The sequence below is a fragment of the Hylobates moloch genome, unplaced genomic scaffold (genome assembly GCF_009828535.3).
Source record: "Hylobates moloch isolate HMO894 unplaced genomic scaffold, HMol_V3 SCAFFOLD_13, whole genome shotgun sequence".
Lineage (NCBI taxonomy): Eukaryota > Metazoa > Chordata > Mammalia > Primates > Hylobatidae > Hylobates > Hylobates moloch.
In genome coordinates, this window is record NW_026652288.1 from 78,070,151 (window position 1) to 78,086,128 (window position 15,978).

The 15,978-nt window shown below is 32.9% G+C and overlaps 2 protein-coding genes and 1 long non-coding RNA gene across 4 annotated transcripts in view; 1 reads left to right on the forward strand and 2 right to left on the reverse strand.

The window, feature by feature from the left end:
* LOC131381059 (uncharacterized) overlaps positions 1-4,299 on the forward strand; it is a 90,329-nt gene extending 86,030 nt beyond the window's left edge. Inside the window, exons 3-5 of the long non-coding RNA XR_009209487.1 lie at positions 186-304; positions 2,564-2,745; positions 4,163-4,299. This is a non-coding gene — a long non-coding RNA (uncharacterized LOC131381059). The remainder of the gene's footprint in view (positions 1-185; positions 305-2,563; positions 2,746-4,162) is intronic.
* The window catches only part of SERPINI2 (serpin family I member 2), a 32,003-nt gene extending 24,861 nt beyond the window's left edge, over positions 1-7,142 (reverse strand). Inside the window, exons 1-4 of the mRNA XM_032173948.2 lie at positions 7,103-7,142; positions 6,837-6,927; positions 4,677-4,933; positions 163-393 (exon numbers count right to left, since the gene is read on the reverse strand). Coding sequence (XP_032029839.1) covers positions 163-393; positions 4,677-4,933; positions 6,837-6,856 — 508 coding nt within the window. The 5' untranslated portion in view covers positions 6,857-6,927; positions 7,103-7,142. The remainder of the gene's footprint in view (positions 1-162; positions 394-4,676; positions 4,934-6,836; positions 6,928-7,102) is intronic.
* A 4,640-nt stretch (positions 7,143-11,782) lies between these two features.
* Positions 11,783-15,978, reverse strand: part of WDR49 (WD repeat domain 49) — a 175,437-nt gene continuing 171,241 nt past the window's right edge. For both annotated transcript variants that reach the window (XM_032173951.1, XM_032173950.1), the window contains exon 19: positions 11,783-12,095. In XM_032173951.1, coding sequence (XP_032029842.1) covers positions 11,977-12,095 — 119 coding nt within the window. In that variant the 3' untranslated portion in view covers positions 11,783-11,976. The remainder of the gene's footprint in view (positions 12,096-15,978) is intronic.

A 15,978-nucleotide genomic window follows, 5' to 3' on the forward strand; every position in this document is an offset into this window, starting at 1 on the left:
TACAATTTAGTATTAATTTAAATAACTATGAAATGAAATAGGATATTTGATTCCTCTGATCCATACTGCAATAGGAAAATATTCAGCCATTCTTTACTTTAGGATATTAAAAACCATGAATACAATGGCAAATAATAATTTTACGAAAATGGGAAACTTTACCATCTGTTTTTCTTTCTACCCAGGTACTTATCATCTCTGCACAAGCCTTTGCATCTTGAAAATCCACCAGTTTTATAGCACTCTGAAAAAATTCCTTGTTGCCATGGAGATACTGTTCTTTCACAGTGAATCCTTCTTGAAGGTAGAGGGCATTGGCAAGATTAAATGTAAATTCTTGTTTTTTCTCTGAGATGGCAGAGAAAAATGACTTCAGTACGGAAAATTCTTCCCCTAGAAAATAATTTTAATGTATATTGGCATATTGAACAACATAAAAACAACAGCTTTTCAGCTTTGCTATCTAAGTACTCTGATTCATATCACCATTTTTTGCACCCTTAGGTATAACTAACGATCCCTTCAAAGTTAGTATAAATATTTTAAGGATGTATCTCCTGTAGAATATGCATTTTGTAGAGAAATCATCTTTTATATAGAAAAAACAATGTCCACGCAAATTTGAAATTTGTCAAAAACAAGACTATGCATTTATAGAAGCTGAAGGAAAGTCCCTCTTGATAGTCACATTTAGCTCATTTTTAGTTATTGAAATTTATGTTTAGAATCTTATTCTTTGCATAATGTGAGCATGTGATACCTATGAAAAGGGAATGCTAATGAATGCTGATGGGGGCATGACAGTGATGAGCAATCCTTTTCAATATTACTTTTATTTCAGCTGAAGAAAAAATTGTTCTCTTATAAGCAACTGCACCTGTACAGGTTTTAAATTTTACAAGGCAAGCTCTGCAATCATCTCTAGAGATGCATAAGAATCAGAATTGCCTATTTGTACAAGTTCATGAATTTATATACTTTGGCTGTCGACATCAACAATAAAAATCTTTAACCATTTTAACTCTAACCACTAGCCAAAATAAGTCAGTCAGAGTCAACTGAAAGAATCACTTTAGGCCTATTATTTATTTTTGGACTGTTCTGACTGCAGTGTTGTCCAGAAGCTACATATGCCTATGAGAGAACTCTACCCTGATATTTGGTTCAATAGCTTCCTGTTCATTGCCAAAGTGTACCAACAGTTTTCATTTCCTTCTGGCTTAATCTTAGAACTCAATCATTAAGTCTTGTAACTCTATTTCAAATAGATTCTTTCTGGACCTTCATTATATTTTCAGATACATACTGCAAATGCCACTTTCATAACCTAAAATTGATATATTCAATTAATCTTTATTCAAGAAAACCGGGTATTACTAAGAGGGACTTACTACTAGATTTCTATTGGAAATAAGGAGGATGTGTGTGTGTGTGTACCTAAGCTTGTGTAAATACTTTTTTTTTTTTAATCAGAAAGCTAGCAGCCCGTAGGGCATCTTTGTGCAAATAAAAATAGTTCCCTCTCTGGGGGCTGGGCAGCTCCATGGCCTCTCATCTTGTCCAGCTGGGTTACAGAGGCTACATTTCAGTCCCTACTTGCCTTTTTGGCCTGGCATTCTCACAGTCTCACAGGAGGCTCTATGAAGTATACTGCATTATATTTCAAACTCCAGGATTCTCTGTTCACTGGTACATAGATACAGGTATAAACAATTTCAGATATAAAAAAACTTACTTCCATATGATTAGATCTGAAGAATTTCAGTAATTCTTTATAACTCTGAAATCCCTTACATAAGGAAGGGAAGAAAGTTAAGTCATTTTACTTATTTATGTAATGATTTCAGATGTAACCATTTATTGCTATCTGAAGCCTGAAACAAATATCTCAATAGCTGGGAGACTACAGAAAAGGCTTTCTGAGTAAAGACACGAGAGCTTTTCCAAAAGAATTAAGGTCAGAAATGAAGTGACAGAATCTGAAACCAATTTTCAGAAATCTGAAATACATGAACATCTTTAAAGGAATAAAAAAAGAGAGAAAGGGAGAAAAAGTAGTTCTAAATCATTTGTCAAAGCAAATAGATTTATGTCATGTACTTAAGGTCTAAGTCTATGTGACAAACAGCTGCCCTTTGATAAATCGTTGAACTCAGAAGTCAATGAAAAAAATGTCACCAAGTAGTACCAGTTTGGAGAAGAATATAACATTATCTGCCCTATAAATTTTATTTGGTTTCTAGATTAATGACATTTTTAGCACAGATCAAAAATTATGTATCTTCTAATAAGGAATGAGAACAAGTTTATTTCATTTTCTAAAATAGAGCCATGGATAACTGACAGGTCATGGGTGAATGTGGCTCTTGATTTGATTGTACCAGACCTCCAGAAAATGTTCTAAACTTCAGTGCATGTTCTCTTCTGCTAGTAAAAGTCTAAAAACCAATTTTGTGTGCATATGGGAGATCCAAAGATGAAAACAAAGGTAGTCATAGAATTATAGATTATTTCAGCCAAAAGGTTCAAATAAATCACCTAACCTCAACTTTTCTTTTTACAGTGAGGAATCTGAGGCCCAGAGAGATTAAGAAGCTTCACAAGTGACATGACTTGTGCCAAATCACAAGGTCATTTAGTTGCAGAACTGGGACAGGAATTCATGCCCAGTTCTCTTTTCAAAACCCTGTGGAAAAAAGAAGCACATTCAATTCAGCCTTTGATTCGTCATCAGCATTATCAGAGGTAAAGCAAAAAGGAGTATTAACAGATGTTCAGCAAAATGGAGGAGGTAAATTCAGAGCAGATGTTTTGACAATGAAGTAAAGAAGGAGAACTGAGGACACTGAGAGCCTTACATAATATATGAGAATTAATATTCTCATTAATATATTAGTGAGAATATATTGCTCTTATATTCTTAATCCTCACTGAATTATTTTAGGACTTAGCACTGAGCAAATTATTTAATCTTTCTTTGCCTCAGTTTTCTCAGGTTTATTACAAGGTTGTTTACTTAACAAAGTAATTATAAATATTAAATGAGAGAATATATATTAAGCACATGAAACAGTGGCTGATATGCTATCTATATTTTTGATAGTGCATTATTACTATTACTTTATCATGTTCAAAATTCACACTTGTTAAAACTTGTGTTTCTCTATATCATGTATCCATTTAAAGTAATTTAGTTTTCACAGACTCTAATTTATGTATCTTCACAAATATTGCATTACTTTTTCAAAGCTATAACATGTGATTTAAACGTTTCTGGGAGTGGTGTAGTGGGATTTGCTGAAATTAATCAAGACTAAATCTGGAATACATTGGCTTCAGTATGCACTATTTGCAAAGAAAAATTCTTACAATTAACTTCACTATCACCAACTTCTTTTCTGTATAAAATTGTATTTATTTAAAAGGAAGCAAATAAAATCTTGTAAATAGTATTTTCAGGAAAGCAAATTTCTAAATACTGCTACTCTGTGATAAGAAAAATAGACTGAAATTACAGTTGTAGCAACTAAATTCCCAAATCAAAAATCTGTATTTAGAACACAGTATCTCAGAGTAATCCAAAAGCTGAAAATTAAAACAACTTTAGAAACTGAGAGCATGAGATAGCTAAGGAGATGAGCAACAACTTTTCTTTTTTTTTTTTTTTTTGCCCTGGCTGGAGTGCAGTGGCACAGATCTCAGCTCACTGCAACCTCCGCCTCCTGGGTTCAAGCACTTCCCCTGCCTCAGCCTCTCGAGTAGCTGAGACTATAGGCACATGCCACCATGCCCTGCAAATTTTTGTATTTTTAGTACAGACAGGGTTTCACCATGTTGGCCGGCCTGGTCTCGAACTCCTGACCTCAAGTGATCCACCCGCCTCAGCCTCCCAAAGTGCTGAGATTACAGGTGTGAGCCACCATGCCAGCCGAGCAACAATTCTTTCAAATGGGATGACAGCACAAAAGCACAGTATCCCAGTAAGAGGGATAGACACTATCCCAGACAAACCATGAGGAGACTCCAACCGAACAATCATCATTCACAAGCACAAAGGCCTCTGATTATTTAAATCCTTTTTTTTCCATTTTCCTTTTAAAACTATTAACAAATAAGCTCTTAAAATGAACAAATTAATATTTTTTTCTTGGTCTCGTTACAGATGGGGTGCATTTTTTTTTAAGAGAAATGTTGGAAACAACCTACTGAAGAAAGGCTAAATAAGTAATGGTATTTCTATAAGAGGCAATAAGATACAATAATTAAAAACTGTATTTTGAATCAGTTCCATGACATGGGAAAATGATCACAACATAGTGATAGTGGAAGAATATGTATGTGTATAGATGTATATTTTATGAGTATGTATATACACACACACACGCACATCCAATATAATCTCAAGTAATTAAAACTGGCTAAAACAAACTAAAAGAACATGTACAAATATTTACTTAATTTTACATTTATATAGATGTCAATTTCTTAATAATTTTTGTAACTTTTTAAAAGAATTATAAATGAATATTACATTTACAATTCTCCATTTTATTACGATTTTGTACTTTTCATTACATTTTCACTTACTAAATTTTCTTTATCCTGAACTTCTAATATTAAAAAATGAATGTGTCCATATCTTATCCAGTATAAGTAAGGAGATGTAAGAGTCTCACCAGCTGAGGTTTCCTGTTGTTTTAAAGTTTGTCTTATCTGCTGCTGTGCTTTTCCTTTGGCTCCCAGTTGTACCATCTCAAGAACCAAAGTTATTCCAAGGGGTGAAAATACAATGTTGTCCTTATGAGATAAGGAAACCTCTTGATAAAGATCCACTGCAAATTCGGTATTTTTTTGAGCTGAGCATCTTGAGGCTTGACTTGCAAAAAACAGCAATAGAAGACTCCACAAGAAGATTGTGTCCATTTTGACTTCTCTGTATTGTTTAAATCAAAATGTATTCATTTTCAAAATAGAGTTTTCCATAGAGAGCTCAACAGAAAATGTTCTACCTATTGTAGCTTTCTATCTTAATAGAACTTACTACCATGAGTGAACTCTATCCAATTAGATTTCTAAGTATCATCTATTTAGAAAAATAGTTCATATGTTAATGGTATTTCTTACATATCTTCAAGAACCAGTAGAAAATATACTTGTAGTTTTGTAACAAAAATCAAAAAAGACACTGCAGTGTTGGAATGTTATCAATGGCAATGGTATCTCCAAACAGTTATACAATAGTTTTTTTTCTATCTTTTCTCATGGTTTTTAAGTGGGATAACTGTAACTCTGACATCAGGTAAACCTTCTGTGCAGTCTACTCTACAGTAATTTATAGCTCAAGAGGAAGAAATGGAATAAAAACAGACTTACTCCAGTGTGGTTTTAGACCTATAATATTAGAAAATTAATGTATTCTAAAGTAACTGAGTAATCTGGCTAAGTTTTTACAATTTTCCTTACACTTTATTTCTTAGGACAAAATAACCCAAAGCCCTCTCCCTGCTTTTCCAAAAGAAGAAAAATGCAACCCAGAAAACCTGCAAAGTTTGAAACAAAATGGCAATCAAATATAAATGATACAATAAAGTACTATGCTCACTACCTGGGTGATGAGATCATTTATACCCCAAACCTTAGTGTCAGGCCATATACCCATGTAGCAAACCTGCACATGTACCTTTTAATCTGTAATAAAAGTTGAAATTATAAAAGAAAATATATAAATAAAATGAAATATAATATCAAAGAATTGACAAAAATACTAACAAACAGAATAGTAGCAGCAATTAAAAACCATAAACAATTCACAAGACTAATAATACCCTATTAAAGTGCTCTCCACTAAAATTGCAGGAAATTCAACCATTTGATTATATCTCAAGCAGAATTAATTTTGCAATATTACCACATATTTGGTAGAATGCTGACTCCAAGGCCTCATAAATTTTAGTAACAATAATTTTACCTTATAAATAATACATGTTAGTAATCCTTAAAAACTTATCCATCAGTAAGTTACTAGGAAGTAACCCTTAATTAGGGGTAAAGATGAAAGCCTTCAGAATAGTGTGTTGTCAGCCTTAAGTAGAGACTTACATTTCTAGAGTGTTTTGTAGATCATTAAGGGTACCATAAATGGTAGGAGTCCCTAAGAACAACAATATTTGTATTTAAAGATTACTAATAGTCAAATATTCTTCCCAATTAAACTATGGAGTCATTATTTAGATATTTCAAATTATCTTTCAATGTATTTTGTTAAACTGTATTTGTATAGATACGCATTTGCAAAAGACAAAAACCTCAAAAAAAATCCAAAGCAATTGTTAGAAAATGTGTTGGTAAACTTTAGATCTAGACCTATGTTATTAATATCAAGCAAATGTTTCATTAGGGATTAATTTAGCATATGAGCTTGTAAATGAGAGTGCAACAATAGTTAAAAACCAGTGAGTAAGAGAAGTTTTACGTGCAAAATAAATGTCTACATATCATTATCTTCTAATACATTCAATTTCTCAGAAGACTTCTGACCAAAATATGTGTTTGTAGATATGTAGTCAAAATGTTATTAGTACCTTTAAGTTATCATGTGGAAATACATTAGATATAGCTTTATGTATTTGGTTTATATTAGAATAATGAACAGTATTATTAAAAATGTAATTTTTTTCTTTGTGGTAGAATCTCAGTATTAGAGTTTCGTTTTCATTATTATTAATAATCTTAATAATTAAATTTGTATTATTTGAGCATCCATTTTTTCTAGAAAATTTCTAAGCACTTAATGAATTATAACCTCGGACAAATACTGGTTTTAAAAATTCACTTACCTCATTGGGTTTTGGATCATATCTTATCAGAAAGCACAAAGTACTGCTGAACTAAACAACCTGATGAATAGTCCTATAAGAACTGGATCTTCTGATTTGTAGTGAAATCATTTAGGGAGAATAAAAGTGATATGTTAATTAAATAAATTCAAATGATTTTTACACCAAAGTAAATTGAAATGCCATTCCTTACTTTACTAAACACTCATAGGCAATGTTATTGCATACATACTTATTCAAAAGCTATTTATTTCTAAGGTACTTACCCCAAACTGGCTTCTGATTATTCACTGGAATGTTACAACTAAAATATGCTTGCTGGAAAACCCTTGTACATAAATACCTGAGCGATCAAGGCCAACTCCATTTATCTTGAACATTGCTTGATTAATTCCTCTAGAACCAAAGCAGGTGTTCACTACATTTGTATTAAGAACTAACACGATCAGGTTAATGATCAACTGATGAAACGTGCAAGAATTGAGAAATAAAACGATTATGGAATTTTTAAAAATTATTAAGTTTATATTATTATTTTCCCATTATTTTACCTCTTTTAAAAGTTGTACAGAATTTGAAAGGATGTGCCAGTGGTTGTAAATTTGCTAGTAATTAGTTCTTTTTGTTTCTCACAGGACTCTCAGATTACCAATGCACTTTGTCATAAATATTTCAGAATGCCTGTGAGAAAAAGAATAAAGCTAAATCAAGTCCAGAATACAGAGACAAGTTACTGCTGCATTTACAGAGTTCTCAACATTCATCAAATTATACAATAGTCAGAGGAATTTCCTGTGGATATAAGGTCCATTTGAATCCTTAAGAAAAAGTGGATATTGAAGAAATATGTTCTTTATTTTGAGCAAAAAGGCCAGCAAAAAAGATAAATGGATTTGCCAAAATATATCAGGATAATACTATTAGCCATAGGTAATTTGATGATAAAAATTGATGTTACCTTTATGTGCTTTTAAAACTCTACATGATTTTCTTTGCAAAAAGGTCATTAATAAAAAATTGCATAATTTAATGGGTTTCATCTCATTTTTGTAGTTCAAATCAATCACCTCAATGGCAATCAGATATTAAGCACATTGTATTATTTACCTATAGCCTTTGAGAAGAGAAAAAATTTAGTCCAGTTTTAATTAAATATCTGTTGATCCCCAAATTTAATACTATTTCTGATAAACTCATGTAAAAGAAATAAAGTGAGTGTAGATAGCTTTAAATGGAATTCATTTTTAAAAACCTGTCAGAGGACCCTGTTAACATCTTTCCATGTCCTAATATGGCTATAACTTAACAATAGGCCTGAGAATAGATCATTATAGGCCATAATCTACTAATTAACTAAAATTTTTCATTTCCCATATAGGCATCTCCAAATGTTTTCTAGATCTTGAGTTTTATTCTAATATTACCTACTCAGCATAAGCATACTCTAGTGTAGCTTTAACTTAACACAGAGATAATTTTCCAAAAAGAGTTGTGCAACACAAGAATACTATCATTCTACTTGCTTCACACTGCAATACATAAATATTAAGTCTGAATGTCAAGGCTATCATTCAATCAATGCTTTTCTACCCATTTACTGACACCAGCAAACATATATCACCAGTACCCTTGGCTACCACATTATTATGTCTGCACACTGCTCAGATCACAATATGATTTATCCAGAAATAGGCCATTACTTTTTGTACCAATGGCAGAGACCATCACTCTGTCCTACTAAGACCATTTAATGAAATTGTTCTGTAAGGACCTTATATTAAAGCAGTTCAGGCAGAATGTTCATTTTCCTGTCTCTTGAGGAGTAAAAAGCAATAGCCATAAATTTATTCTCCCTGGTTTAAACTCTTTTAATAGACATTGAAGACAATACGATTGTCCATAAAATATTACCACAAATTTTTAAAATATTTTCCCAAACTGCTTCTTTCTACAATTCTATTTTGCTCCTAGAAAATCAGGGTGGGGGGAGAATTATTCATTAATGAGAGCCAAGGTGTCTCGGTATAAGGTTGATCGCCATTACTGTCCCACTGTAAAGTATAAGCCTGGGCATATATATAAAAACCACAGCAAGGGGTTACAGCTATCATCTCATCATTTTTCTTATCCTTTTATGTTTTTTTTCAAGTAAAAATGCACTTAATTCCAAACTTTAAAAATGTATAAGCAAATGCCCTCATCAGTAAAGAACTTAGAAGTTAATTCTTCCATTTAAACATGGACTCATTTCAGGCAATTTTTTTTTTGGTGAAGATTGTTTCTAAATTTTGAGTGATAATAGGAAAATGTTCTGACAAAAGAAAATGTTAAATTATATTTAGTGTAAATATAAGTAATACAAACAAGGTAGCCTATTGAAGATTATGACATATCCTATTTTAATGTGACCAATTCCTTTTACCATAGAAAAATGGATAATAAGTAATTGAATCTGAATGTTAATTTGAGAAACAGTCTATAATGCCTTCAGTTCTGTTAAGAGTTGATAGGTGAGATCCTGCTACCTGCCTAGACAATTAGATGCTGTGAGTTACAAAAGAAGAGTAAGACATAGAAAAAAGACATTGTCTTTTTTCTCCTTTTTGTGTTTTTTCTCCAAATTATTAGAAACAGCTACATTAAAAGAAAGTCTCATACCTTTAAAAGTTCGCTTCTCATTGAATATATTTATGAGACAGCTCTTCTTAATTCCTTTTACAGAAGAAGCCCTGATGTTAATTAAAGATGGAATTAGAGTTACAGCATAATACCATACACATGTAGTAGGCTACAGAAAGAAGGTCTGTCTATATGAACCAGACTATCTCAGGCTATCACATCAAACAAAGTTATCTTCAAGGGTAAAAAGTAAAGTATGTCTAGCAAAAGAATTTCCAAATTATGCCAGAAAAAAATATGTCAAATTATGAATTTCCAACTTACGCCAGTTGGCTCATTCAATATTGGCTTAATTAAACCACTACATTTTATATAGCTTCACTTCAGAACGCTGAGGGTAGAAAAGGTGCATTCTATTTATATGTGAATACCTGGTACCTAAAACAGTCTCGGGTATATGCCTTCAATACTTACATGAGGGATGGATGGATCAGTGGGGAAAAGAGCCTTTGCAAATTATTTGGTACCCGCATTCTACTTCTATAACATCTTAACATTCCATTAAGTTTCTGGGAATGTGGCTCAGATTTCACTCCATTGTACTATCACCAACCTATGATTCATAAATCATATGCTCTGAGTTTGAAATGATGGATTACCCAATCAAACCTCCTACCCAGCTCAAGAAGTCTTTGCAATATCCCTGTGAGACAGTTACCCAGTGTCTGCTTGAACATCTCAAATAATCTTTTTGTTCAAAAGCAACTTTTTATATTTAAAAAAATTTACCTTGAAATACCTTCAAATTTACATAAAAGTTGCAGATATAGTTCAAAGAACTGCTATCTCCACCTCCTCCTGTTTCCCCAATTGTTAGCATCTACCGCATGTATGTGTTTCATCTATATATCTATCCTCCCAATAAACAAACAGATGTAAATATAGATATGTATATGTGTTACCTGTGTGTATATACATACATTTTATATATGCATATAATTAGTATTTTCTGAATCATTTTATAGCAAGCTAAAAACATAATTTCTATCATACTTAAACATTCTATTATTATATTTTTCTAAAACAAGGACACTCTCCTACATCATCACACCACCCAACAGACAAACAAACATACATGCGCATACACACAGAGACAAATATACTTTTCTCCTACAATCTTTCCTGCATGTAATTTTCATTCCATGAGGAGGAAAGGCAATATGAATGGAAGTCATAATGCCTAACTCAGAATGCACTTAAATATAGTCAGAATAGGCAGCTGTCTTCTGAATATCTTTCCATCACCGCCTTCTCCACCAAACCAAAATATTTGCTCCACTGGTGCTGGAAAGTCTAGTGTTAGAATTCATTCCATTGACTTTATACTAATACGAAGCAAGTGAACAGAATGATGAATGGCAAATACCATGGTTTGGGAGTAAAACAGACCTGGGCTCCAATCTCAACTCTGCCATTGATAATTGAGCACTCTCCTAATAGATTCGCATCTCATATTTTAGCTCTAAGCTAATATATTCATATGATTATTGTGTGGTTTAAACACAATGGACATTTGCAGTTGCTATACCAAGTCATCCCCTACATATTGCAAATTATTTTCCTTTAATACATGTGTTATTGAAAAATTCTTCTTAAACTTTAGCTGGTTTTGAAAGGACTCTTTAAAATATAAATATACAGTAAGTCATTATAGTTATGTAAATGAATTTACCAATTCTTTCTATAGGACACAATAAATAAAGCAGAATAATAATATTGCCTGGAAGATGATTATATTTGTAAATAAAAATGGGTCAACAAACAGAGGCAGTAAGTTGCAGAATCAAATATTTCCCACTTGACTTTCCACATAGAGTGGGTCCTTTATATAGCCCCAGGCCCTTTGATTTTTTTTCAAGACTATTATCTCTTCGATGTGCTATGGCATTCAATTTTAAAGTATAGTATAATGAACGACTGAAGTAGATCATATGCAGTAATTTTCCAATAAGTTTATAGAATGAGTAAAAGCCAATAAGAATTAATAGGAAGTGGTGCTATTGACAAGGTCTAATCGCCATTATGAGAATCATTTAAAAAGTACTAGAAAGTGTAAAAAAGTGGAAACAGTTTTCTTATTCACATTTATAGATATTTACTGTGTCGGTACTTTTCACATATTTCAATGCAGGTTTTACAATGAAAATTGATCAAAAATGTTTGTCTATAGGAACAACCAGAAGGGCAACTGGTTAGAACTTTGTTCTGGAATTGTAAAGTTCTTATATAAAAATTCTTGAGAATAAATACCAAGATGTTGCTCCCACTTTAGTTCAATATTTATTTTATTAAGAATACAGAGAAATTGACAGACAATAGATAAAAGCAGTACTAAATTATCCCATGAAGACAAAACTTCCTGAAGTTCAAATATAAAATGAAATAAAAGGCAGAATTCTTGATGCTTTTTCTGCATTTTATATCTGTACTTTATGTAACAGTGAAGTTTTTTCTATTGTAATTACTTCTTATTTTTCTTCACTTCACAACTTTTTTCTTGGCAAAATTGCTTTGCTTTTCGTTCATGATCCAGAATTTCCTTGGGAAACAGGTTTTTCTCATCAAATACAGCTTTCAAAGCTACAAAATGATGAGGAAAATCACAAGTAAATTATATTTGTTAAGAGACCTATTTAAATGAAATAGGAGAAAATTCTCAAATTTTGCTTTTTCTAAAAATCTTTGTTTCTAAAACACAAAGCGTATTTGGGAAAATTTTCTCTAAGCTTCTGCTATTCTGTTTACTGCAATTTACATCTAAAAGTTAAATTTTAGTAGAGTTTGCTCTTTTAATGCATATATCTTAACAGAAATCCACCATTCTAAGGGTAGAGGATTACAGAAGTTTGTGTTTTCCATTTTTGTTTTTTAATCTACTTAATAGCTATCAAGACATAAAGAGCCATGAAAAAATTATTCTGTATTGAAATAAGACAATTAAAATAATCAAAACACAGTCTGACTGTCTGCATGAATAAACAAGAGCATCTACAATCACATCCATAGGGGTTTGCAGTTTTAGGAAAAAAAAAGAACCAAATTATTTCCATGAGTGGTTATATTGCGCATCAGTGAGAAGTAGGAGGAAACTGTGCCATACATTCTAGAAAATAATTTTGGCATTTTGCATAATTTTATTATTTAAACAAATGCTTATTGAATGTCTATTATACACAATGTTTTGTGTTCAGGCATAAATGAGGCACAAATATGACTAAGTCACGACCTTTCTTCCAATTGGTGGAAACTAGAAACAGTACCCAAATAACCAAAACATCATATACAATAAGATATCATTCCAAGAGAATATAAGCAAATGCAAATTGTGTATAAACATATAAAAGATATTATAACAATATATAAAGATTTTTTAAAAAGCTTTAAGAATTAGGTACTTACTTGAGGTAGGTCTTGAATTCCAGATAGGACTTTAATTGATAATAAGAAACATGGAGGTGGGGAAGAATTGGCAAGAGTTGGATAGGAATTGTCAACTAGAGGAAACAAGGTGAATAAAGAATGGAAAAACAGGCCGGGCATGGTGGCTCACGCCTATAATCCCGCACTTTGGGAGGCCAAGGCAGGTGAATTGCCTGAGGTCAGGAGTTCGAGACTAGCCTGGCCAACTTAGTGAAACCCCGTCTCTACTAAAAACACACAAAACATAAGCCAAGCATGGTGGCAGGTGCCTGTAATCCCAGCTACTCGGGAGGCCAGCTACTCGGGAGGCTAAGGTAGGAGAATTGCTTGAACCAGGGAGGTGGAGTTTGCAGTGAGCTGAGATCGCGCCATCACGCTCCAGCCCTAGCAACAGAGTGAGACTCTGTCTCAAAAAAAAAAGAGGAAAAAACAAAGAATGGAAAAATAATAACTATTATTGGAATAACTCTGAATAATTCTGTACAATTTAAAAGAAGCGTAAGATATGTGAATGAAAGTAAAGTGGAATAAAGTTGGAGCTGGACCTAGAAACACTTTAAACAACAACCAAAGAATACGAAATTTAAAAAATAAATATTGAATGACTTATAGTATAGTGGCATCTTTATATATTTGGATTAAACACAAAATGAAACAAAATCTTTCCACTTCCAGTATAAACTATACTGTAGAGAGGAAGTTATATAGACCTTGGCTACAAAAGTCAAGATCTTTCCTCTTCTTCTCATGGAAATTATATAAAAGCAACCAGGAAAATGAGAGATAATAACTTTGCAAATAAATTCTACTTTAAGCAAAACTCAAAGAGAGATGTAATCTGCAGTTTACAAAATATAAAGAAGCAAAACAGCTGAGATAGGACAAAAGTTGCCTAAGAAAAAGTGAAAAGTATAGAGAGCATAAGAAGGCCAGCAGCAGCATCTTAGAATGTGCTGGGAAAAATATGATAGTCACTGTGAGTTACAGGCTCACCATGAAGTACAAATGCTTTATCCCTTATATACATGAATGCTAAAAAGAGGTGAACATGGCTGGAAGCAGAAGCTCTCTGGGAACCGGTTTGGATCGGTGAAATAGATGAGGCAGGGCTACCTGTATCACACATGAGGCATTTTTTGCTAAAGCAGTCTGTCCCCATGGGTTGTAAAACTTGAAGGATACCCTGATCTCACATCCCAGCCTCTTACTCAAGGATTTACCACATATTTCAAGTAAAAAAAAAAAAAATTCCACCTCATTAAAGCTAATTAATTAAAAGAGGAAACTTTTAAAACGAACACAGCATAAACACAAACTTATACAAACAAAAACTAAAACCAATCAAATTGAAAAAAGAGCAGCAAAACTAATCAATACATGAGCCACCACCAAAAAATATTGCCATTGCACAAACATTGTTACCAAGCATTTTGACAAAAATTAAATTTTAAAAATTAAAACAGCAGTTGCCTCTATGAAGGAAGATCACAGAGCAGAAGTGAAAAAACTCAGGGAGGAGATGAAGACATAGGAGGAAGTGACGAAATATGAGGTAGCAAAACTCAGAAAAAGAGGGAAAAAAATCACAAGGGTGAATAGAGTTCCTGGAACACAGTAGGAAACCTAGAATATAGAAATGAGAAAAAATATATAATAAAATGAAAATTATAAAGAGAATGAATTAGAAAAATAATAAATGTTGAAGAGAGACAAAAAATAGATCAACAAACATATAATTAGAGTAGGTACTTGTATTAATTCGCTTTCACACTGCTGATAAAGACATACCCGAAATTGGGAACAAAAAAAGCTTTAATTGGACTTACAGTTTCACATGGCTGGGGAGGTCTCAGAATCATGGCAGAAGGCAAAAAGCACTTCTTACATGGCAACAGCAAGAGAGAAATGAGGAAGAAACAAATGTGGAAACCCTTGATAAACCCATCAGATCTCATGAAAGTTATTCACTCTCACGAGAATAGCACGAGAAAGACTGGCCCCCATGATTCAATTACCTCCCCCAGGTCCCTCCCACAGCACGTGGGAATTCTGGGAGATACAATTCAAATTGAGATTTGAATGGGAACACAGCCAAACCATATCGGTACTTAAGAAAGAAAACCAAAGTATAACAAATATTTAAAGGCATCATTTAATAAAGGTCCTCAAATAAAAGTCAACCTGACATATGTTGAAAGGACACATTATGTATTAGGAATAATTGACTTAGAATACTCAAAACCAAGTGATATCCCAGTAATGTTATTAGACTTTAAAGATAAAGAAGAAATATTCTGGTAACCACACAAAATAATCAAGTCACCTAAAAAGGAGAAAAGTATCTTGCATTAGATATTTTACAGGAATGACCAACACCAGAAAAGAGTAGAGCAATGCCTACAAGATAATCAGGGAAAGAATATGTGAGCTAAGAATATGACATACATTTAACTTGTCCTTCAAATCCAAAAACTATGAATGGTGTCAATATACAAGAAATTTAGGGATTATTGTTCCCAAGAGTACTCTTTGAGGAAATTTCAAAAAGCTAAACTGAAGCCAGGAGCAGTGACTCATGCCTATAATCCCAGCACTTTGGGAGGCCGAGGTGGGCAGATCATGAGGTCAGGAGATCCAGACCACCCTGGCTAACACAGTGAAACCCCATCTCTACTAAAAAAAAAAAAAAAAAAAAAAACAAAAACAAAAAATTAGCCTGGCATGGTGGTGGACACCTGTGGTCCCAGCTACTCGGGAGGCTGAGGCAGGAGAATAGCGTGAACCCGGGAGGCGGAGCTTGCAGTGAGTCGATATCACACCACTGCACTCCAGCCTGGGCGACAGAATGAGACTCTGTCTCAAAAAAAAAAAAAAAGCTAAACTGAGAAATGATTGAGAAAATTTTGAAAAAAATAACTTGCTGGTGATCACTGAATGTATTTAAGTGCAGAAGTAAAATTAAAACAATGTGGAGTTAAGGCTGACAAAAATAGAAGGTAAGGTCCATGTGCCTGACAATGTATAAATGATACAATTGACAAAA